The sequence below is a fragment of the Pseudopodoces humilis genome, chromosome 22 (genome assembly GCF_049639895.1).
Source record: "Pseudopodoces humilis isolate 2021_Gansu_Grassland_sample_001 chromosome 22, ASM4963989v1, whole genome shotgun sequence".
NCBI classification, from domain to species: domain Eukaryota; kingdom Metazoa; phylum Chordata; class Aves; order Passeriformes; family Paridae; genus Pseudopodoces; species Pseudopodoces humilis.
In genome coordinates, this window is record NC_142221.1 from 9,112,782 (window position 1) to 9,136,180 (window position 23,399).

A 23,399-nucleotide genomic window follows, 5' to 3' on the forward strand; every position below is an offset into this window, starting at 1 on the left:
CACACACATCCTCTCCTGAGCCAGAGGCAGGCTGTGTGTGCACATCCCTGCTTCCAAAATCCAGCCACATGTTGAGCAAGCTCAGTGGTCACCCTGCACTCAGCTCCAGTCCCAAGCAAATGCCTCTGACATCAAGTCTCACCTATGTCACACATCTGCCACAACAGGTATGGGCAGAGGGGGAGGGAAGAGGCTGCTGCACCTTGGTCAGTTTGGGTTTTCTAGGCTGGGCAGGGGAAACAGCAAAACCAGTTCATAAAATCACAGAATGCCCTGAGCTGGAAGGGACCCCCAGGATCACCCAGCCCAGCTCCCAGCCCTGCACAGACACCCCAACATCCCACCCTGGGCATCCCTGGAGCTCTGGCAGCCTCGGGGCCGTGCCCGTTCCCTGGGGAGCCTGGGCAGTGCCAGCAGGGGGAAGAACCTTTCCCTGATCCCCTGACACAACCTGACACAGTTGGAGGTGGTGGCTGTTGCAGTTGGCAGCAGCTTAGGCAGGACAAACAGACCTTGCCATCATTCCCTTTCCTCCGCAAGGACAGACGAACACAACCGAGCTCTGACAGCTGAGCTCTGAAATGGCACTTACAAACAGCCCTGGGATTTTGCCAGCTGAAGCTTACCTGGGTCACCACATGGCCTCAGCTGTGTCTGCTGGGCCCAGAGGCTCCAGCCATCCCTGCTGCAGGGAAGGAAGGGAGTTGCTACCTATAGCAACCCAGGGGAGTGACAGCTCTGCCACAGGGGCAAAGTGACCCACAGTCATTATCCTGGCTATGCATGAATTGTTTTAGCCAGAGTCCAGCCCAGCACGAGGAGAGGCAGGTGGTATGGACACACAAGGATGTCCTCATCCCAGCAATGCAGAAGCCTCTGAAGAGAGGCTGGGCAGGTGTGTACCTGCAGAAAAGCAGGAGAACAAATCTTGTCTAAGTCCTTTCCCAGGCAGGTCAATCCTCCCCCCATTGCAAGCATTTTCTTCCATCAGGCTGAGAGCAACAGGAAAACCTACATTTTCCAGCTCCTCCCCAAAACCAAGGGTCAACATAAATCCTGAGACAAGAAAGCCAACTCTCGGGCTCCTGTTTAGAACAAACTCCTGCTCAAAACGAAGGCTTTTCTCCCTTGTGGAGCCGACAGGTTTATTTATAGCATCACAGTGTTTTATCAGCATGCTGGCTGCCCTCGGAGGAAGGGGGTCATCTTGAACATCTGGAATTAAATCCTCAGCTGAGTACACTTAACAAGCCTGGCTCTACACATGTCAGGCTGCAGGGGGAAAACTCACGAGTGAACAAGGCCACACAGGCTGCGGGAGAGGGATGAACACGTGCCACAAAGTCTGTGCCTTGGATCTGCCAGAGGCAGCTCCTTAGCAACAGGCTTGAAACAGCACAGCACAAACAGCACAACACCTGCATCACTGCACCTGCACCACTGCACCTGCATCACTGCACCTGCACCACTGCACCTGCATCACTGCACCTGCATCACTGCACCTGCACCACTGCACCTGCACCACTGCACCTGCACTCAGGGCCTGACCGAGGGGCTTCACCCCCTCCAGCCCTTCACCCTGATCCCATCATGCTACTGCTGCTACAACCACCTCACTGTTCCCCAGACCTCCTCCAGAAGGGGATGCTGGGGTAATCCTTTCTCCAAAACTACCTCTTGCAAAACCAGCACAAGTTTGGGATTTTTTAAGCTTCAAACTGCTGTAGTCCCCAGTGCTGAGCTGCACAGACTGGGAAGAGGTGGGGAGAAGTGGGCTTGTTCTGCTTGAGAGCCAGGCAGAGCAGAGTCTGGACATGTCCTGGCAGTGCCTCAGACCACTTTTGGGAACCCAAATTTTCAGCCCATCCTAAGCAGGTGGCAAAGTCCAGCAGAGCTGCTCCACACACAGGGCAGAGGTCAGTGATGTCATTCCTTGGGTACTCCTGCAAGGAGAGCAACTGTGCCCCACCCCAGCGTGCTGAGGGACCATCCTCTTCCTCCCAGGCTGGGCTGGCAGACACAGGCACCCCTGAGTGCTGGGAACAGCCAGATCAAACAGCAGCAAGAAACTTTTTGGCAGAGAGAGGCAGATCTCACAGCTCCCCAGGAATATCTCCATGCCAGCCACCCACCTGAGCCACACTGCCAGCACTCACAGCCTCCTCCTCTCCCAGCATCCATCCCTCCAAGTGTTGGAGGGGAAAAGCAGAGAGGTTGCAGAGGAGCAGAAGGCTGGAGGAGAGATGGAAGCAGCATTTCATGTGGAGCTTCAACTGCTCCAGGGTGTGAAACCTGGATCTTTAATCTCAAAAAAATTCTTTCCTTTCTGCTACTCTGGACAGAAATTCAGAGTGGGAAACTGTGACCTGTTTGGAGACTGCAGTGCCTGCCCTCCTCCTAGAACTGCATTTGAGGCTCACTTCTGTTAATGTCATCCATGAGGAAGCAGCCTCTGTTGCTCTCAGCTGGGATGGGACCAACTCCAGGCAGGGCCTGCAGCTGGCACAGGAACATCTCATATTTAGGATCTCAGCAGAGTCCAGAAAAGTTTTATTCATGATCCCCTGTATGAGACAGATTTATTTTATTAAATTTAATGTAGATTTAATTTACTCCATCCTTCTCAGGGGACCTGGGTAATAAGTTGGATTTTGTGAGCCCTGAATTTAAGTAAGCCTATGCTCTTCAAAGCAAAACAAGGCTGTACATACATAAGCAGTCAAAGCATCTTAATCTTCAGCACTTGGCCTCTAGAGCAGCCCTGTGGGAAGGGAATGCAAGTCCCAGATGCCCAACATGCAGCCAGACAAGTGGAACAGAATCAGCAGCTCACCCTGGCTCTCAGGAATGCTGATGGATGCCAGGACCTGCCAACACTCAGCACTTCAGCCAGCCAGGGACCACAGCCACCCTTCCGCAGGCTGAGCAGTGCTAAAACAGAAGTGAGGAATCTCTTTTTTTATAGCTTGCCCAAAGTGAAATAGGTTTCCACCCAGCATTTAACACTACTTTAGGCCAGAGGAGTCAAGATATTCTAGTACAATTGACTTGGCTGTCTTAAAAAAGAACTGGGCAAGAAACTTCACCACAACCTACCAGAGCACTGCAGATCCCAGGGGGAATGTGCTGGATGCTGGTGTGAGAAAACGCCCCTTTAAACTCATTAACTCAATTGTTCTTTCCCAGCAAGTGCAAAGCACTTTTTCCCACCTCATTGGCAGAACAAGCTGCGATTCCCATGGAAAAGGAGCAGCCAGGGAGGCTGAGCTCTCTGATGTCCTGGGAACGCACCTCTGTGTGCGACCACCGCCAGCCCTGCTCCCACACCCTGGAGCAGGTTTGCCGAGCTCTTTCCCCAGACAGCCCCTCTGCCCCCGCCGCAGGAGCATCACCCTCCACGCTGAGTGCAAAAGCCACTGCAGAAGATAAACAGCCGACTGATCAGGTTTCCCTACTCACCACAAAGAGGCTGATTCACCAGAGCCTACTCCCTTTTCAGACTCTTTCTAAATAAATGCTTCAAAGACTTCTGGAAATTCATGCTTAACAGGCTTACTGTAACACCAGAGCAGCAGGACTCCTGTGGGCCAGGCTCTGCTGTGGGACTGAGTCACGCTCATTTTCTTCTGAGACTCTCAGATACCCTTTTCTAAGAGGTAAGGCTACAAGTCCTGTTGGCTGGTGCTCAGTTTGGCACCTCACTGCCGCCCACAACACAGCCAGACACAGCTCTCCTCTCCCAGCAACAGACAGCCCTGCAGATTTAAGTTTGGGAGAGATGACACTTGGCCATCCTCTCCTGGGCACAAATTCCCCAGCACCCACTCTCCAGATGAGGAGTAATGTGAGGTAATGTGAGCCCAGCACCTGGTGGGACAGGAGGTCTGTCACAGGCTGGATGCCCCTGGGGCTGCAAGGACTCAGCACAGACCACACTGTCACAATCCTGGTCCTGAGTGAGCCTCTGCCTCCATGGCAGGAGAAGGACTAAAGTGGCACACTCAGGACTGCTCAGCCATCCTGGGAACAGTTTTGGTGTGAGAGTTTGGAGCCCACTTCCAGGGAGAGGAGGCAGGAGCAAGGAGTCAGGCAACCACGTGGAACCACACCAGGTCCATCCTCCTGCTGCTCCAGGCGCTGAACTCTGCAACTCAGCACACAGAACTGCTGAGACACCTTCAAATGATTTAATGCTGCTGCAGCTCCCAAGCACGAGCCTGGAGCCAGCTCCCTTCCTCCTAGAAGGGGAGATTTCAAGGGCTTTTTCCTGAAGAGCCTTATTTATAAGCAGTAAAGCGAGCCTGAATTTACTGCCCCCTCATCCTGGCCAGGTACCAGCACAGGCAGGTTCTTGTTGGGAAAGCAGAAAGGCACAGCATGGGATGAGAGATCCCAGCCTCACCTGCTCCCTGCTGAAGATTCCAGCATGGGATGAGAGATCCCAGCCTCACCTGCTCCCTGCTGAAGATTCCAGCATGGGATGAGAGATCCCAGCCTCACCTGCTCCCTGCTGAAGATTCCAGCATGGGATGAGAGATCCCAGCCTCACCTGCTCCCTGCTGAAGATTCCAGCATGGGATGAGAGATCCCAGCCTCACCTGCTCCCTGCTGAAGATTCCAGCATGGGATGAGAGATCCCAGCCTCACCTGCTCCCTGCTGAAGATTCCAGCATGGGATGAGAGATCCCAGCCTCACCTGCTCCCTGCTGAAGATTCCCCACGTCACACTGAGCTCTCATGCACTGCTTTCGCACATCTCAGCTGTCAAGAAATCTCCCAACCCCAGCATCTTCAGAGAAAACAGCCAGAATCCACTTCACTAAGCATAAGAGCTGCTCCTATGATTTTCTTTGATGCCATTCAACACAAGCAGCTGGATTCTCTATTTATAGCAAGATCATCAGTTTGGAAAGATGACTTATGTTCTTGTTATCACCAGAGCACCAGATACATAACAAATCCTTGCTGTGCTGGGAGTGCTACAAGTTGGTAAGACAGTCCTCATGGTCAGGCTGAGCTCCTCAGAGATCCAAGCAGACAGAAAAGGAACATCTGGGACCTGAGCTGAACCTCTGACATTCAGACCCCTGCTGATACTCCCCATCAAGAAGCCTCCAATTTCTACCCATACACTGAGCATTCCTCCCTAGGGTTGTTACCTTCCAAGCCAGTTTTATCCCACTCTTATTGCAGGGAATATTTGGGATTCAGGAGGGTGTGTTTGGAAGGGATGAACAGTGAATTGCTGCAGCATTGTTACCTCTAGTCTGAGCTGCCTGAGCCAAAATGACCGTCAGAGAGCAGAGTGCCGTCAGCAAGAGCAAAGGAGTGGAAGTCATAAGCATTAGTGCTCCAGAAATGATTCATGCTTCTTGGAAACAGCTTTTGCTACAGATATCTGACAAACTCCGGTTTTTAATGAAGGTTAAGGTGCTCAGAGATCAGGGTGTTTTTAAACTAGGTCTCTAAATAATTCCAGGTTGGCACTAGCTTGCCACCCTCATCTTGTCTAGGGGGTCAAAAGCAGCTCATGCTTTCCTTAGGACACCCCATATCCTCTTCACTGCCATCATCCAGCATCTCAAGATCCCAATACACCTGTGAGAATTTACTCAAGCCATGCAATTCAAACCCATGGCAGTGGGCACCCCTCTGCACAGAGCAATAGCCAGCCACAGGTACCCACCCACATTGTGAAAAGGCCTCCACCCCACAAATGTAGGGACAGTAAAACACCTCACTCCCAGCTGACTTGTGCACCCCATCACCAACTTTTAATTTGCCATCTGAGAGTGGGGAATGTGGATTTGCTGTTTAAAAGCCATCACAAGCAGACAGAAGCCTGAACACCTTTGTGGTATGGATCCATTTCAGATCCCGAACACAGCCCAGGGACTCTGAGCACATGCAGGCACAACTGTGCACAAGGCAGAAAATATGCTGACTGGCAACAGTCTGGTCCTTTGCTCATTTTCTCCTCTCCTAAGCACTTTGCATTTCTCCACAAGAGATTTGAAGAGTGACAGATTTTAAGAGCAGCACAAATAGGCAATTAACTTCCACAGCAATTCCTGTTGCCAGATTCCAGAGGTCACACCAGTAGCCTGAAGACTGTCCGTTGGCTACCTCAGCAATCAGCCCCCAAGAAAAGAGGCACCAAACCAAAGCCCAGCCCCTGACATGTTTGCCAGGCCATTTCAAGAGTAGCTGCCCTGAGCAGGAGAAGGAAAAGACCTTCCCCAACACTTGGCAGAGCAGTTTTCTCTATGCTTTGGCACAGGTCAGGTCTGCAGCAGCCCTGCAGCACAACCCAACCACCCCACTCCCTTCTTCTCTTGGAAGGGCCTGAGCATCCTCTCTCTGGACAGCAGAGGATGATCCATATGTCCCTCCCCCTCTTACTGGCCATGAGAGCTTCTAACAACCCTTCACCAAATCAAGTGACAGCTCTGTGTCTTCTACACACCTACTTCTTCCCTGGGGATGACTTACAGCACAAAGTATTCCGCAACACGCTCCAAGCGGAGCACGCCTGTCCACACACCTCCCCAGCTGCTCCTCCTCTTCCAACACAGCCAGGGATAGGGAGCTGCCTCGGGACGAGAGGGATGGAAACACACAGGCTTCTTCCTCCCAACCAGGGAGCCTCCCTGCCGCCTACCTGACTCCAGCCCTGAAAGACAAGCCACATCTCTGGCAGCTCTGCGTTGCTCCAGGGAAGGGATAAGCACTCACACCCCGTTTGTCACACTTGGAAGCAAATCAGACAGACAGAACTCCACTCCACTTGTCCTCCCATTTTGTTAAACAAGGGATGGGAGGCCGTGGCATGTCTCCTCGCCAAGGAAAGCAGCAAACAGTTTTTCAGCCGAGCACAGCGGTGCGCGGGCGGGGGGAGCAGCAGAGAGTGGCTCACTGCAGCAATGAGACACAAACCCATCTCGTGATGAGTTATTGACTCCAGAGGAGTTGGAGCTATAGCAGCAGGCCAGCCAGGAGAGCAAAAATTCCTCTTTTGTTCCCCAGCCTCAGACAAACTTGGCCACACAGCTCCCTGCTGTCTCGCTTCACACAATGAGAAAAGAAAGTTAATCCAGCTCCCCTACAGCAGGAGCCATCCAGGCTGATGCTGTGGAGCCATCCGTGAGCATTCCTGGGCAGCAGTGCCAGCCTGGCCTCATCCTGGCACCCACCACTGCTGGTGGATGCCAGACAGCTCGAGGACCTCATGGGACATGGCCAGGATCACCAGGGACAGCGATGGTGCTGCTCCTGCCCTCCAAACCCCCAGGCCTTGCTCAGCTCTGCAGGCACCGCGCTCCCTCCCCACACCAAAGCAGGGAGCAGCCCTGGGGTCCCCTGCTGCCAGCACAGGGATTTCCAATCCTCCTTTAGAGACAAACTTCTGACTCAGGGGAGAGCCAGATCACTATGCAAAGACTGAATCCACCTTTTCTCCAGCACTTTCACAAGCCACAGCCTTCCTGCAGGAACAATGCTTTCCACTGTACCAGAGGTCAAGTGGCAGCAGAATCGTGGCCAGCAGAGTCCTTTGGTGTCATTCCTTCCACTCAGGAAGGGCACAGGTTACACACATGTCAGAACCACCAGACCCAAACTTCTCCCTACTGCCCTTTTAGGAAACAGAAGTTGCCTTTTAGTTTGGACACATGACCCAGGATTTCAGAGCCCTGCTCTTCATCCTCCTTCACCACCAGCTTTCTCTGTTCTCCATATGAGAAGTGAGAATATTTACTATATTTAAGATCAGAGAAGAAAATTATGATTCATGGGCTCTCCGCTCTGCAGAAACGGGAATTATGTATCTGTATTTCTAGAGCATGAACAAACACGGGTACTTGTGTCTGGAGCTTTGTAGTTCAAGGGAGTTATTTTAAAGTCAAGTTATCCCTGCATAAACCTGGACAGGCAAATAACAGAGTGGAGAACAGCAAAGTGCTGAAATCTGTTCCGGAAAGCACTTGCTGTTTCTTTACTCTCGGTGATCTGGCAGAGAGGGCTGTTATTTTAACATTATGCTTGTTGAAGCCTCGCTGAACGGCAGGCAGGACCAAAATAATCCACATGGCCCCTGGAAGCCACAGAGTTGAGAGGAAAGTGCTCCAGCATCTCCAGGCAGCACAAACCTTTGTTCCTGCATGCTCCTGCTGGCAACCAGGATGGCCTGCCCTGCTCTGAATGAACTGGCTTCCCTCCTCCTTCCCCACAAATTAACTCCATCTCCAGCTGTCCCTGTGCAAGCTTCCTGTAAGATTAATTATTCTTTGTGCACACACGTTTGATGATTTACCCAGAAAACCAGGCACAATGATTAGGAATTCTCCATTTCCATCAGCGCTCTCCCCTGAGGCTTGGAAGTTTTCTGCGCAGGTCTTCCACCCTGGCACAGGCACAGGAAGAAGTGTGGCTCCTCAGAAGGTCCACGTGGGTCACCAAGGAGCAGTGAGTATTTGTGATGCTGCTGCAAGGTCAGCTGAAGATGATGAGCTCCTGAACAGCCCTCATTGCCAGTCAGCAGGGACTGACGCCAGCCTAAGTGGGAACATTTATAATCCCAAAAGGTGTGTCCCCAGCTATGCTGTCCCATGACCCAAGATTTCTCCTGTGTTTAGCAAGGCACAACGAGCTTTGTTTGTTTGCACTGTCACCTTTCAGAAGGTGTAATTTTCAAGAGGCAGAAGTTACCGTGTGAGGAGTCACCTGCAGGCTGGTTCTGGCTGTGATCTCACACACCACAGCACCGAGAAGTCACCGCACCGGACTCGCCTGGCTAGGGAAATGGAAAGCACCAAATCGTGGTGCTGTGGGCCACACCTGCCAGGGGTGAAGACTTTATGTCTTCTCCTGGAAGCAGTTTATTAGCCTGGAAAGTCACAGCTGGCCACAGAAGGTGTGGGGGGGTATATACAATATAAGATGAGTTGATGCCACCCAGCTCTCCCCACAGCCCAGCAGGAAGCCAGAGCATGTCAGGTTGTCTGATCCCTCCAGTGCCGAGTCCACAGAGCTCAAAGGGGCTCACAAGTCCCTTGAAGATCTTTTTCACCTGCTGTTACACCAAAAGGATGTTTCAGATGTTTCTCACCCACTTCCTCTGAGGGTGAGACAGTTCCTTCATCCAGAAAGAAGGACAGGATGCCCAAGAGATCAGGTGTGAAGGGTTTAAGCACCAGAGACAGTAAGACACACAACAGGAGAGAGAACACACAGCAAAGAACCACCTTGTGCTTGGCAGAAGCTGGTTTCACATCCAAATGTGTTTTAACTGGGTGAGTTCTGACTCCAGTAATGGAAAGTTTCTACCCCAGCTCATGAAGGCACTGTACAGGAAACTCAGCATACAAGAGCTGCTCAGGTGACCTCAGCACAGCACAAGCATCAACCACATGGAGCCCATGTCAGATTTTGGCTTGATGTTTCTGCCAACTTTTCTAGAGCTCAACTGCCCCATTTATTAAATCCCTGCACTAGCCCCAAACACCAGATCCCACAGCAAAATCCTTCCTGAGTTCAGGACCTGTATTTAACACCAGACGCTGATGCTTCTCAGAATCAAAGCAATAAGGAAGCAGAAAGAAGGTCCAGAAGAAAGAGATACCTTCCTCTTTCCCTACAACAACACCAGGAAGCAAAGGAGAGCTGGTGTAGAGCAGAACCTGGCAGGTCCTCTCCAAACCGGAGTTGTAGAGGCAGCAGCAAGGTGCAGCTTTGGCCAGCTGGCAGCACAGGGGGCCAGCACACCAAACCCTCCAAGGCCAAACTCTTGTCCCTCCCAAAAAGCACCCTCGGGAATGGATGGAAGTCAGTGGGATGGGCCGAGGAGGGAAATCAGCCAGACTTCATTTAGAACATCTCTGCTGGAAGAAGTGTATCTGGGAGTACTCTCCAAGGAGATAAACGCTGGATCTGCAACTGTTTTGCTCTGACAGGACTTAAAGAGGCTACAAGTTTACACTTGTACTAGATACTTTTTTTCCACGCGAAGCTTCCAAAAGCTGTTGCAGACAACTGGGAGAGACGCTCGCAAAAGCAAGGCGCAGGCAAGCATAGGCACCATCATCCAGGCTGACAGCTCTTGAACAGAGACTTCACATTTTACATTACTTGGTCTTTTTTTTTTTTCCCCTCTCCAATAATTTGTTACAAAGAAAGCAGCATGCACACACGAGAAGCAAGCAAGACCTCAGGGAAAACAGCAAATCGGTTCACATTTCCACAGCACTGAGCACAAAGCTGACTTGCAAATGCGAATGACTTCTCTAAGGCGGGGGAGGAAGCTCCCAGTTTGGATGATCCGAGCCCAGCAGCTCCTTTCCCTGCAGTCCGACCTGACGGAGCATGGCCTGAGCCTCGCGTGGAGCTCAACACCCCCTGCTCCAGACCACTGCTGCCCAACGTGCACACTCTGCCCTGGCACACACAGCACCTCGTACAAACCCCGGACATCTCCCACACTAGCGGAGCCACAACTCAAACGCCCGAGTTCATTCGAGATGTTAAAACGCGGCTGCTCGCTGCGAGCCGGTGAGTGCGGACCGCTCCTGCCAGGACACGGCATCGCCCATCTCCTCGCTCCCGTCCAGGCAGGGCTGCTGCCCACCGAGACCCGGCATCGCCACCTCCTCCCATCGCCTGACACATTCGGCATCTTCCTCTTCCCTGCCCTAACACATTCCGCCTCCGTCCGAGCCAGGGGCAGCAGGCTCGGGGTTCGGGGGCCGTGCCAGGGAGATGCCGGCAGCCCTGGGAAGCTTCAGGACTCCGGGAAAGCAGAACGAGGCGAGCGAGCTCCTCCACCACCTCCCGCTGCCACCCTGGGCACCCGCCAGCTCCGGAGGCTGCTGTGGCACAGCCCCACCGCCGGCTCGTTTTGGGAAGGGGGTTGGGAGGATGTTTGCTTATTTATGGGATGGGAGCAAAAAGTAAGAGGAGGAAGCGGAGGAGGAAATAATCCAGCAGGTTGCCCCCGTCAGCCCCTCCCGGCCGCTGCATGGCAGCGGGGGCAGCAGCGATGGGGCAGCCCCGGAGCCGCCGGTCCCCAGGGCCGGGGAAGGGAACGCGGCCGCTGCCCGGCACCATCCCCACGGCGCCCAGCGGGCCAGGGCAGCCCGTGAACCCCTACCCGGGATATCCGCCCCGCCGTGTGGCCCCGCGGGCACGGCAGGGCACGGCAGGCCGCGGGCTCACCTCGGTACTGCAGCGAGCCCGAGAGCCGCACGGTGACGGTGCCGGCCAGCGGCTCGCCGGGGCTGTAGACGACGCGGCTGTCGCCCAGGCGGATCTCGAAGAGCTGCACCTTCCCCATGGCCGCGCCGGCCCAGCCGCTCGCTCCCCCGCTCCGCTCGTACCTGAGGCCCGCGCTCTGCCTGCCCCGCCGGGCGGGCCCCGCCCCCGGCCCGCCCCGCCCCGGCCGCGCTGAGGGAGCGGGCCGGGCCTGAGGCGCGGGGCAGCCGCGGCGGCCGGGCCCTGAGGAGGGGGCTGCTGCTGGGCCCCTGAGTGCTGGGGGAACGGGGAGGGGGCTGCTGCTGGGCCCCTGAGTGCTGGGGGAACGGGCCAAGGGCCAATTGTGCCGCCAGGCTGAGGGAGCTGCTGCTGAGCCCCTGAGTGCCGGGGGAACGGGCCAATTGTGCCGCCAGGCTGAGGGAGGGGAGCAGGTTGTGGGGCTGGGCTGTGAGGGAAGATCCACTGAGATGGATCCCTCACTGCTATAGGGTCAGGCTATGAAGCAAGGGGAAGATGATGGATCCCTGGCTATTATAAGGGAAGGAGTTATTTGTGGGGCTGGGCTGTGAAGGAAAGGGCAGCTCCAGGGGTTGGGCTGTGCTGGGAGGGAAGGGATTGCTTGTGGGACCAGGCTGGGAGGGAAGGAGCAGATTGTGGGGTTGAGCTGTGAGGGAAGGGGAAGCTGATGGATCCCTGAGTGCTGTGAGGGAAGGAACCACTTGTGGGGTCAGGCTGTGAGGGAAGGAGCTGGCTGCCCAGCGTGGGGCCATCTTGCCTCCTGGTGATCCCTGCTCCCTCTAATCTCATTTCCTCTTTGTAATTCTCCAGGCCCAGCTGTCGCTTCTCCCTGCTCCTGTTTTTATAACCCCAGTCGCTTTAAGTGTCCAGTAAGAGGCAAATACAAGGGACCGACAACCACCTGGGACTGGGGTTAAGGAGTCAGCAATGACCCCACGCTCTCTGTGGATCAGTGGGTGAAGGTCAGGGTGTCCCAGGAAGCCAGGGATGACCAGCACACTGCATACATTCGCCACGTTCTCCCCTCATGTCTCCCTGATTGAATAAAAACCATCTGTAAAACCCACACCAAAGGTAACGCCGGGAAAAGGCACCTCCCGGCTGCTGGCAAGCAGGCTGTGTACACAGGCAGAATTAATAAGTGTAAAAGGAGCTGTTTATCTGCAGAGCACACCCAGCCCGGACCTGGCTGGACAGACAGACGTCCTCCCACGGCCGGGCAGTGACACCAGCCTGAGTATGCGGGGCTGCGGGACCCTCCGTGCTGCCTCACGGTGCCTGTGGCAACCTGAAGCCCCTCACAGGGCAGCGAAGGAGTTTGTGTACTCCGGGCACACACGGCTCCTGCTGGGAAACCTTTCCAGGCCCTCCCTCCTCCGGTGCTTAAGAGCCACCTCTGGTTTCCAGGCTGCGTGTAGTCACAGGCTACAGACACTCAGCAGCTTTGCGCCAAGGCTTTCCGCAGCTCATCTCCTCCCGCAGGGCGTACCCTGGGATCCGTCCGCACACCGCTCTCCTTGTGCTGCCCTTAGCTTTTGTTTTCCCAGGCTAGGCACGCCAATTTGCTCCAGCCTTTTTATTTTGTAAGACGAGCCTGCAGCCTCTTTCATCAGTCTCTGCAGCCCCTATTTAGCTCTGCCAGCAAAACCAAACAAATTAGGAGAAGGGGGGAAGGGAGGGAGAGGTGAAAACACCGTGAGCTACAGCAGATTTTCCTGAACCCTCTTCCCCCACGGAAAGTGGCCAAAGGCTCGTGGTTTGAGGCACACGTGGGGCCACCCCATTTCTGGGGCAGCACTGGCACCCTTGCCCCAGAGGGACACCACAAAGGTGACAACTCAGGGTGGAAAAACCCTTCACCAAACCCGAGCCCCTCGTGCCATGCTGCAGCTTCTCCTGACACGGAGATTTATGTGCCTTGTTTGCAGAGAAGTTAATTTTAAGCACAGCAAAGTTGCTCTCCCAAGGTCACAACGTGAGTAAAAAGGATTCCTGTGCCAGGAGCTGAACAAAATTTGGGTGGGAATGGGAAAAATGGGAAAAAAGGGGGAAAATAGGGGAGGATTTGAGGGGAAAAGGGAAAAAATTGGGAAAAATCAACAAAATCCGGGTGAAAAGTGGGGAAAAAGAGGAAAACGAGGCCAAATTTGGGTTAAAAATGAGGAAAGAGACGAAATTGGGGCAGATTTTGGGGAAAATGGTCCAAAAAAGGTAAAAAAATTTGTTCAGATTTGGGTAAAAAGTGCCCAAAATGAGCAAAAAAGGCCAAAATTTGGGGTAAAACCCGGGAAAAATTCAAAATTAATCCAGATTTGGGTCAAAAATGGCCAAAAAAATCCAAAATTAATTCAGATTTGGGTCAGAAATGGCCAAAAGTTGGGGAAAGGAGGAAAAAGGGGCAGGAAATTGTGTGGGAAAGGGGCAAAAAAGGGAAAATGAGGCCAAACTGGGGGGAAAGTGGAAAAAAAATGAGAAAATTTGGGGGGAAAATCGAAAAAAAAGAGAAAATCTGAAGAAAAAGGGGAAAAAGAAGAGACAAAATTTGGTGGAAAAGTGGAAAAAAAGGAGAAAATTTGGGATAAAAATGGAAAAAAGAGAAAAAATTTGGGGCAAAAATGGGTGAAAATCCCAAAATTCATCCAGATTTGGTTCCAAAGATGCCCCAAAGAATCAAATGAGGCCAAATTTGGGTCAAAAACGGGAAAAAAGAGACAAAATTTGGGGTAAAAATGGGGTAAAAAGGGCAAAAAAGGAGGTAGATTGGTGCAGGTTTGGGTCCAAAGGTCCATGAAAGGTTCCTGAAAGACTTCCAGAAGGTTCTGGAGCCACCCCGGGGGTTCTAGACTATCCTGAATGGTGCTGAACGGTGCTGAGGTTCTAGATCACCCACGGGTCCTGAGGCTCTTCCAGAAGGTCCTGGATCCATCCTGAGGGTCCTGAGCATCTTTCAGAAGGTTCTCGATCCATCCTGAGGGTCCTGAAGGACTTCCAGAAGGTCCTGGATCCATCCTGCTGGTCCTGAGTGTCTTCCAGAATGTTCTGGATCCATCTTGAGGTTCCTGAGTGTCTTCCAGATGGTTCTGGATCCATCCTGAGGGTCCTGAGCGTCTTCCAGAATGTTCTGGATCCATCCTGAGGGTCCTGAGGGACTTCCAAAAGGTCCTGGATCCATCCTGAGGGTCCTGAATGTCTTCCGGCCCGGTTTGGGGGGAAAAATGGATTTGGGTAAAAAGTGCCCAAAATGAGCAAAAAAGGCCAAAATTTGATGAGGGGCTGTGGTTTTAAACTGGCAGAGAGCAGGGTTAGATTGGATGTTAGGAAATAAAATCTTTACTTGGAGGGAGGTGAGGCCCTGGCACAGGGTGCCCAGAGCAGCTGGGGCTGCCCCTGGATCCCTGGCAGTGCCCAAGGCCAGGCTGGACAGGGCTGGGAGCAGCCTGGGACAGTGGAAGTGTCCCTGCCATGACAGGGGATGAAATGATCTTTAAGTTCCCAAACCAGTCTGTGGTTCTGTAATTCAATGTATTCAATGCCTGCAGTGCCAGGGCACCCATCATTCCCCCACTGATGCTGGATTCAGGAGGATTTTACTCATTGCAGTCAAAACATATTTACATTCCTGTCTCCCTGCTCACCTGCCCGTGCCCCAGAGTCATTCCTCTTATCTACTTGTGTGAGGAGTCATTGGAGTTAAAACTCAGAGCAGTTTCTAAAAAAAGTAAGCTAAGGATGCTTGGTAAACTGCATCAGACAATTTGATTTCTGATTTTTTTACTATTGTTTTGCTTTTAAAAAAAATGGTTTGAAGAGTTCTGTTGTGGTGCTGGGAAATCTCACTTCCTCTGCATTCTGTGCGTTCTCCCTTCCTCCTCTTCCCCTTATTAAAAGGGAAATTTAAAAAGAGAGAAGAAAAACAAATGTCAAGACAAGCTTTAGAATAAAATTTCCCTTTCAGATGTCACCACATTCGCCAAACTTCAAGGAACGTGAAATTTTCTGACAAAGAACATAGTAGTTATTAAAAGTAAAAAAAATATCAATAAATCCCCCCTCAGCAGCACAGACGAACTTCAAGCTCAGGTGCTGGGAGAGCAGCTGTGGGTGGTGCCACATGTGGGCAAAACGTGCCCACCGAGAGCTCAGCTGTGACTGCCAGACACACAAACCTCCACCATTAAATCACAGACATTGTGACTTCAATTTGTTCCTCTCTTGTCTTTCCAGGAGTTTCCAGCTGTGCATGCTGAGGCGGAGGAGGCCCAGCCCCACCTGACCGTGCCTCAGTTTCCCCCGCGCTGGGGCTGCTGAGGGAGAGGCACCGCGGAAATGCCTGGGCAGAGCTGGGCCGTGACTGATGCCCGGTTAATGACGGCAGAGGGCTGGGTGAGGCAGCAGCACGTTCCCCCTGGGGCATTTTGGATCTCTCCAGCTCATTTCCACCTGCCCGAAGCTGCGGAGTTCGTGGCGAGCCTGGGAGGTGCTGCCCGGCACCGGGGGGACACCCAGAGCCTCTCCTGCTCTCTCGTCTTTCTGGCCTCAGATTCTCTTGGTTTTGCGTTTCCAACTTCTCCCCTTTCCTTCTGAGAAGGGCATGGCTTGTGTGAGCCCACCACACCCCTAAGGGCAGGCACAGGAGCGGCTGTGATGGAGGAGGGAATTAAAGCAGCAGAGATTTATGGAAGTTGCGGTTAAGAAACCTTTAGGTTTCTTAAGTTTCCCTTGAACTCAAATACACAGATGAGAACTGCCATGGAGGGCTCCCTGTGCTCCCTACATCAATGACAGCCGTTCTGTGTTCCTGTGTACGTAAAATCCATTACCCTGATATATTTATATTACACTTAGGTTTATTACCTTTCTGAATAATTTCCTTGCTTCACTCAGTGCCTCACCTCAGCTGATTTGCTGGCGGGTAAATAACGTCATCTGATCCCAACAGCAACAACAATTACTCATTTGTTTCAGGCTGACACCTTCCAGCAGTTCAGGCAGAGGTGGTACCGTTCATCCACACCTCTCTGCTCACCGTCCCTCTCCTGTGGGTTCATCTGCAAGGCAGCTTCAGCCCTTGCTTCTTGTTCTGCTGTTCCCTGATGTTAAAGATGTCCTTTGGTGCCACATCCTCTCTCCTTGTGACCGTGTTTACACATCGGAATAAAGACACCTCTCAATGTCTGTGGTAAACGGAGCAATTTGAGCTCTTCAAGCCTCTCCCTGTAAAGCATTTTCTCCAGCCCCCATGTTATCATGCTGGCTTGTGTCTGTGCAAGCCCACAGGCTGGCATTTGTGTGTCAACTGAAACGTGTGTGCAGAAGCAGCCTCCCACATACAGACATGTGCACAGACAGCAGCCCATGCATCAGAGCTCATTTATGCCCCTGCACACAGAGACACACCCAGGCCCTTCAGCTCACATCACTGGGGCCAGATGAGCACCCCTGGGGAACACACAGGGTGCTCCTGACCTGATCTTTCCCCCCATCCATTAACCCTCATCCTTGGATTCTTAAAGCAGCTCCTCCTAATCTTCCCCTCCAAGCCATGGAGAAAGATGAGGGCAGGGAGAGCAAGTCCCCAGCTGAGGTCCCACGGCCCAGCTGGCACCCATCCCCTTCACGTGGGTGCCTTTGATCAGTTAATGCCCAAGCAGCACCTGGCAAGCCTCACTAGAAAATCCTTAGAGAGAGGCAAGGCATTAATTACTATTATTATAATTCTAATTGCACTGCCTGGATTTCTGCTCTCCTTTGCTGGAAGAGTTCCCGTTGCTCAGTGTGAGCCAGGGGAGAAGGATCAGATGGTGCGATGCTTGTCCTCCCTTCCCTGTGGGGCTCAGCATCTGCAGGGATGGCAGCTTGTTTGCACAATTTACAGGGCATGGGAATAGAGGGATTCACTCACTCGACCTCAGTGATCCCAGTGGGATCTTGCCTGAGAAAAAATTGAAACCACAGGCTGGACTCTCATACTCCAGCACCACTCAGGATTTTGCATTTCTACCTCACTGCAAAATGGCATTTCACAGACTGATGGAATATCCTGAATTGGGAGGGACACACAAGGACTATCAAAGTCCAACTCTTGACCCTGCACAGGACCACACCAAGAATCACACCATGTTTATTTGGGCCAGGGAAAGGCAGCAGATGCTTTTCCACACGTAGGAGCAGGCTGAGCAGACTTCTCCACCACAGACTCATAATCAGGGAAGTGACTTCTCAATAGCCACTCCCAGGCAAGGTCCACAACCACACCTCCTGCAGCACTTTCACCTAAATCCACTGAATTCTTCCCAGAAGTGGCTGAGGAACACTCCTACATTTTTGGCTGTAGGGGAGACAGCCTGTGACAGAGAGCCAGTGATGACAACGGTGACATGAGACCACCACCTCTGCCAGCCAGAGGATTGGATCTCTGTGAGGCTCAGCAGCCCCCTGTTGGGATTAATTCACTTGAGCAGCCCAGATGTACCAATTCTAGCTGAAAAAAGCTGTGGCATGGCCCCTGACCTACATGCCAGGGACAAAAGTCACCAAGAAATCTCTCAGAAATCCCTCAACTCTCCACACAACCCAGGAGGAGGTGTCCGGGGACAGGGGATGCTGCACTAAGGGTCACGTCAGTGACACAGCTGGAGACCCCTGGGGTGAGGGGTCCCCACAAACACCCCTTCTCCTCTCCCACACCTGGCTGCCTGTCACAGCTCATAGCCAGTCCCACTCCCTCTCTCAGCTCACATCTCCTCACCCCACTGCTGAGAAAACCACTTCATTTTCCTGCTCATCACCAGTCACTCCATGTGTCCAGAGCAAAACACAGCAGTCCCCAGCATGGAGAAACATGTCCCAGCAGCTGCTCCTGCAGGAATTCAGAGAGCAGCCCTCTTGGCACATCCTGGGGCACATCCCTGAGCCAAACCATGGCTTGGTGCAGGAGCAGATGCGTCCAGAGGAGCAAGGCTCAGTGGCACTGACCCCCCTCCACCTGCTGATGCGAGTGGCTCCAGTGGGGTGAACAGCCCAGCCAACACCTGGTGACACAGCCAAGGGTCCCCTTCCAAACAAAACCACCCCTTCGTGGTGTCAGGTTACGTGCAGAGCTCTTCCATCACCCAGGGTAAGGGATAGGATGGCACCCCAGCAGTGCTGCCACAAGGAGCAGAAAACCGCCCCGAGCCAGGCATGCAAGGGAAGGAGTTAATCCCTCAGCCCAAGCTGCTGAAGCAGCGCTCTGGCTCTGCCCGAGGGCACCGTCAGCAGCTGCACATTTCTCTTTGTGAAGTAATGCTTTCCAAAGGAGTTTTCTGGCTGGCTGCATCAGAGGGGGATGCTGGGGGAAAAAGCTGGGAGAGCAGAGGTGTTCCCCCCACACACACCTTGCTGCTCCTATTCCTGCTCATCGGGGCTGCCCAGGGATTGTTTCTCTCCAGCTATTTCCCTTTCCCAAGTCATTATTTGAGTTTCCATGACCTAATACACCAGACTCCAAGGCCAGCCAGAGCCATCACATGGCAGGTGAGTCACACCTGACAAACCTGCCCTGGCCAGAGCAGGAGGCAGCACTAAAACGTCCTCCACTGCCAGGACAGGAGCAATGCCTTCCCCATCCCCACCCTGGCACAGTGCTGCTTGCATGAGATGAGTCCCTGCCCATGCCAGAACCCCCAGCCCGTGCCAACACCAGCTGAGCTGGCAGGTAAAGCAGCTGAGGGGAGGTTTACAGTGTGTTCTCACCCAGTGACCATGCAGCAATGACACCTGTGCAGCCACTTGCTTTGTGGCCCTTGCACTGGGCCAACTGCCAAAAATCAAAGCCATTGTCCCCAGAGGATGGAGCAGCTCGTGACAGGTTCCAGCAGCAGCCCCTGGGACGCTGCTCCTGCAGGAGGGGAAAGAACTTGGTATGCCTGAATTAATCCAGCCAGGATAATTGGTAACAGCATGCTTCAGCTCCCTGAGAACACGTGGGTGAGGTGAAAACATCCCAGGCACAGTGTGGATCCATCTCCATGGAGCTCACTCCAGGACAAGACAATCACCCCAGCTACATCTCCCCAGATTTTATTTTATTTTATTGGTTTTATCCCTCAGGGCTGGAGTTTTCTTATAGATCAGCTCCTGCCAAATCTGTCAACCTTTTACTTTCCCTGAACAACAATATCACAGTTATATTTCCCCAGCCTCACTTTATGGTGGGAGTTGAAGATAGTTTAGAATTAAACCAGTTCATTTACTAGCAGCTGTTTCCCAACAGCACCCACCACCTTTGCACACTCCTGGCATGGGCAAATATCACAATCCCGGCGCTATTACAGCTATTTTTACAGAGTCCTTCTAAAACCTGCCCTGCACTGACATTCCAGCCACTGAAAACACCTGCCCTGATGGCAGTCAAGGCCAACAAATGCATTCAATTTGTGTTATGACAGTTACCAGGCTAGAGCAGCACCAGGAGAAATAGCTTCATTTATAAATACCGGGAGAAAGAGCTTCATTTGGGTTTGGATCATCTCTCCTCTAGATACCTGCCTGGCTGCAGCTACAGCCCAGCCTCTCCCTCCTTCTCCTGGGCAGCTCTGCTGAAATAATTTCACTTGCTGCAACCCAAGCACCTGTAGAGACTGCAAAGAGCTCAAAGGAAAAAGAGAAATGTATTATGGCAATTGCACCTCATCATCCTCTGAACATCCCATCATTGGCATTGCTCCTCAGCAGCTGCAGGAAGTAAGGGCTGAGGAGGAAATTGAATTCCCCACACCCAACACTTGATTTTCTCCTTTGTACAACCCTCTCTTCCACCCATCAGGGCACAGCATGGGCCAGGTGCTTCCAGAGGTCCAGGAAGCCGGAAGAGACCCCTCAGCTACAGGGCAGAGTGTCACCAGCCCTGTCCCTCTGTTCCCAAGGAGCCCGTCCTGGGAGGGTAGAGATGTTCATCCAGGAGTCCAGGTCATCAGCAAAGTTCTCTACACTAAGGCAGGTCTGAAATCAAGCCAGAAGAATCAACCTGCAGGTCAGGATGAGGCTGGGTGAGGGCAGTCAGGGTGAGACACAGCTTGGGGATTTTCTGGCAGCTCTGCAGTCCATGGGTTAAGGTCTGGGTGGCCAACACAGGAGACCCACACTCCTCAGTAAAACTCAGAGAGTGATGGCTCTAGCAGAGCTTAAATAAACACCTCAGGGCCCATGGGCTGGGATCCAGGTGAGGCTGGTGATGGCCATTAATGCCTGTCGGTGGCCTGACACCCCATGCAGCTCTCAGCCTGCAGCTGGTGGCTGCTTGTGTTGGCTTTCCTGGCCCTGTTCCCCCAGCAGCAGGACTGAGGCTCAGGAAGGTGCTGGCTGAGCAGAGGGAGCTGCTGCAGGTCATTAAGGACTCCTTTGATGAGGCTGCTCTAGGAACACCCAGGGCAGCTGCGTTCTCTGCAGAACTTTCTCGAGCCAACAACCAAGTGCTGCTGTGACCTCACGGGGACTCTGCCCACCCCAGTGTGACTGAGACACGTGGGGACAGGGGCTGGTCTGCTCTGCACTGTTACAGCCTCTGCTGCCTTCTCTCCCAGAAGCAGGACAGGCCTGGTGGCTCCTCTTACACCCAGGTACAAGCTCCAGTTAACCCAGCCTGCTCACCTTGAGGCCATTTGTGCCGTACAAACATCCCCAGACAGTGAGCACTGCAGTGCTCAGGATTGCTCAGCTTTGCACCATCAAGATGTATTTTTACAGCAGCAGCAGCCAGGCCCTCCCATGGTAACAGGCTTTCTTGGAAAGTCTGATTGCTGCATCTTCCCAGCAGGTCTCAGGGAGCCTCACCCCCTCCCCAGAGCCCCAGGACTGAGCCCCAGCTTGGATGTGGAGAGGGATTTAGCAGAAGCAATACAGGAAAAGCCATTGTGCATTGCCAGGTCACTGCTGCATGTCAGCAAGGCACTGCTGTCACCTGGGGTGTCCCCAAGGACTCCCCAAACAGCCCACCTGGAGCTCAGGTCGGGCTCATGGGGCTCTTTTATCCCTCAGTTTTGGGGACAAAACCAAGCTGAGAGCAGCTGGCTGCAAACCCAGCACCAGCCTGGGGACCAGGCTCGGGCCAGGAGAGCCACACGGGGGTCTGGGGCCAAGGACCCCCCAGCCAAACCTCTCTCCATGGTGTTTGTCCCCCTCCACTCGCATTTACCAGCAACAAATTGCTGGTAATGAGCCGTGTCTCTCCACAAGCTGAGAGCCTTTGAGATCAAAGAAGCTCTTACACAAAACCGAAATATCATCAGTGGCCTTTAAAGGCCAGACTAAGCTTCTGAGGGAAAAAAATTTCAATTTTCTGTAGATCTAAATTGAAGCCATTTAAATGCTCATTAAGATAGGGGGACCCAAGCAGATTGTGTGGGTTGGAAGACAGGGAGAGGAAAAAAGGAGTTATTATTGACATTTTAGTTTAGGTCTTTATTCTATCCAGAGCTCCCCACTCCTGGGCAGCAGCTTTGAGTAATGCTATTGTTAGCACTGGAACTGTAATTCCAATGTCCTTTTTATAACTGGCTTGGAAAAAAAAAAAATAAATCCTGAAGGCTTTGACTAAATTCAAAGTAATGGAATTTATAGTGGTAAAAAGAGACTTGAAAAGGGAGAAACGTGCAAAGCCCTGCCCTGTTGCTCTCTGTCATGGGGTGGCCACGGTGTTCACACACCCTGGGCAGCCTCTCTGGAGTCTTTCCTGGAGTTCCTGGAGAGTTTTAGAAGCCGTGGGGATGTGGGGACCTGGGACACGGGTGGGTGATGGCCCTGGCAGTGCTGGGAGACGGCGGGATCGATGATCCAAGAGGATTTTCCCAGCGCTGCTCCCTGCGCTCCCTGTGCGCACCCGCAGAGGGCACCAGAGCCCCAAATGTCCCCGTCCCCCCCGGCCGGTGTCACCGCCAGGACAGCCGGGATGTTCCTGGGAATGTCCTGGTAACACCGACCCAGCCACCCAGGGATGCTCCTGGGAATGTCCTGGATAACACCGACCCAGCCACCCAGGGATGCTCCTGGGAATGTCCTGGATAACACCGACCCAGCCACCCCGGGATGCTCCTGGGAATGTCCTGGATAACACCGACCCAGCCACCCAGGGATGCTCCTGGGAATGTCCTGGATAACACCGACCCAGCCACCCAGGGATGTTCCTGGGAATGTCCTGGATAACACCGACCCAGCCACCTCGGGATGCTCCTGGGAATGTCCTGGATAACACTGACCCAGCCCCAGCAGCCCCATTCCTGTAACCCCTGCCATGGCCTCAGGTCTCAGCCCGACAGCTGTCTCCATCCCCAGCACCTCGCTGAACCCAAAATTCCACCTCCAGCTGTGGCAAACACAGCAAAACTATTGGAAAAGCTCTTGTGGGAATGTGCCACTGTCCGTGTTTCCCCTGTGCTGTGGGCCTTGTGGGTGGGAATCACTTCTGCTTTAGGAAAAACCCAAAACCCTGACATGTGTTTTCTGGCCCAGTCTGACCTCAAAAAGTATCAGTGAGAAGAGCTGTGTTTTGGCAGAGGATGAACAGCTCCAAGCACACAGTGGCTCCTGGCACATGGGGGCAGGAGAAAAGCTCCTGGATTGCTCCTGGAGCCTCGGTACCCCAGGCTGGAGGGGATGGTGCCTGCCTGCAGGGGAGCCACAGCCTGAGACCCAGAGACAAAATGTTTGGATGTCCCACGGTGCCGTGTCCAGCCACAGATGTTTTCATGCTGGGAATGGGAACTCACATGATTCCCAAATTTGACAGTGTCTGTACAGCACAGGGTGATGAAAGCTGAAGTACTTCAGCCACTGGTACAGCCAGGGAAGCAAACAGGAGTCTCGCCACTCCAGATTTAGCTCTTTATTGATTTTCCAGCTGCATCCATCAGTCATTGTCCCAGTGCTCAAATTACCCATTAGAGATAGATCACAGAAATGAGAGGAAAACAAGACAGGATTGTGGTTTTGATGAAAAACGCTAAACATCCCAAACAGCAACTTCTGGAAGGAAAATCTTTCCTTTTTAGGGTGGGGACTGGGTTATATTTATTCTTGAACAGCTCAGAGGCACTGAGGGTTCCTGACTGCTTGTGGTTCAGGGCTTGACATCTCCCAGCTCCCACAGCCCTTATCCCTGT

At 53.0% G+C, this 23,399-nt stretch overlaps 1 protein-coding gene across 1 annotated transcript in view; it reads right to left on the reverse strand.

Moving 5' to 3' along the window:
- Positions 1–11,390, reverse strand: part of ARRDC1 (arrestin domain containing 1) — a 30,453-nt gene extending 19,063 nt beyond the window's left edge. The window contains exon 1 of the mRNA XM_005527185.3: positions 11,209–11,390. Within this exon, the coding sequence (XP_005527242.1) occupies positions 11,209–11,326 (118 nt within the window). The 5' untranslated portion in view covers positions 11,327–11,390. The remainder of the gene's footprint in view (positions 1–11,208) is intronic.
- Positions 11,391–23,399: the final 12,009 nt, after the last annotated feature.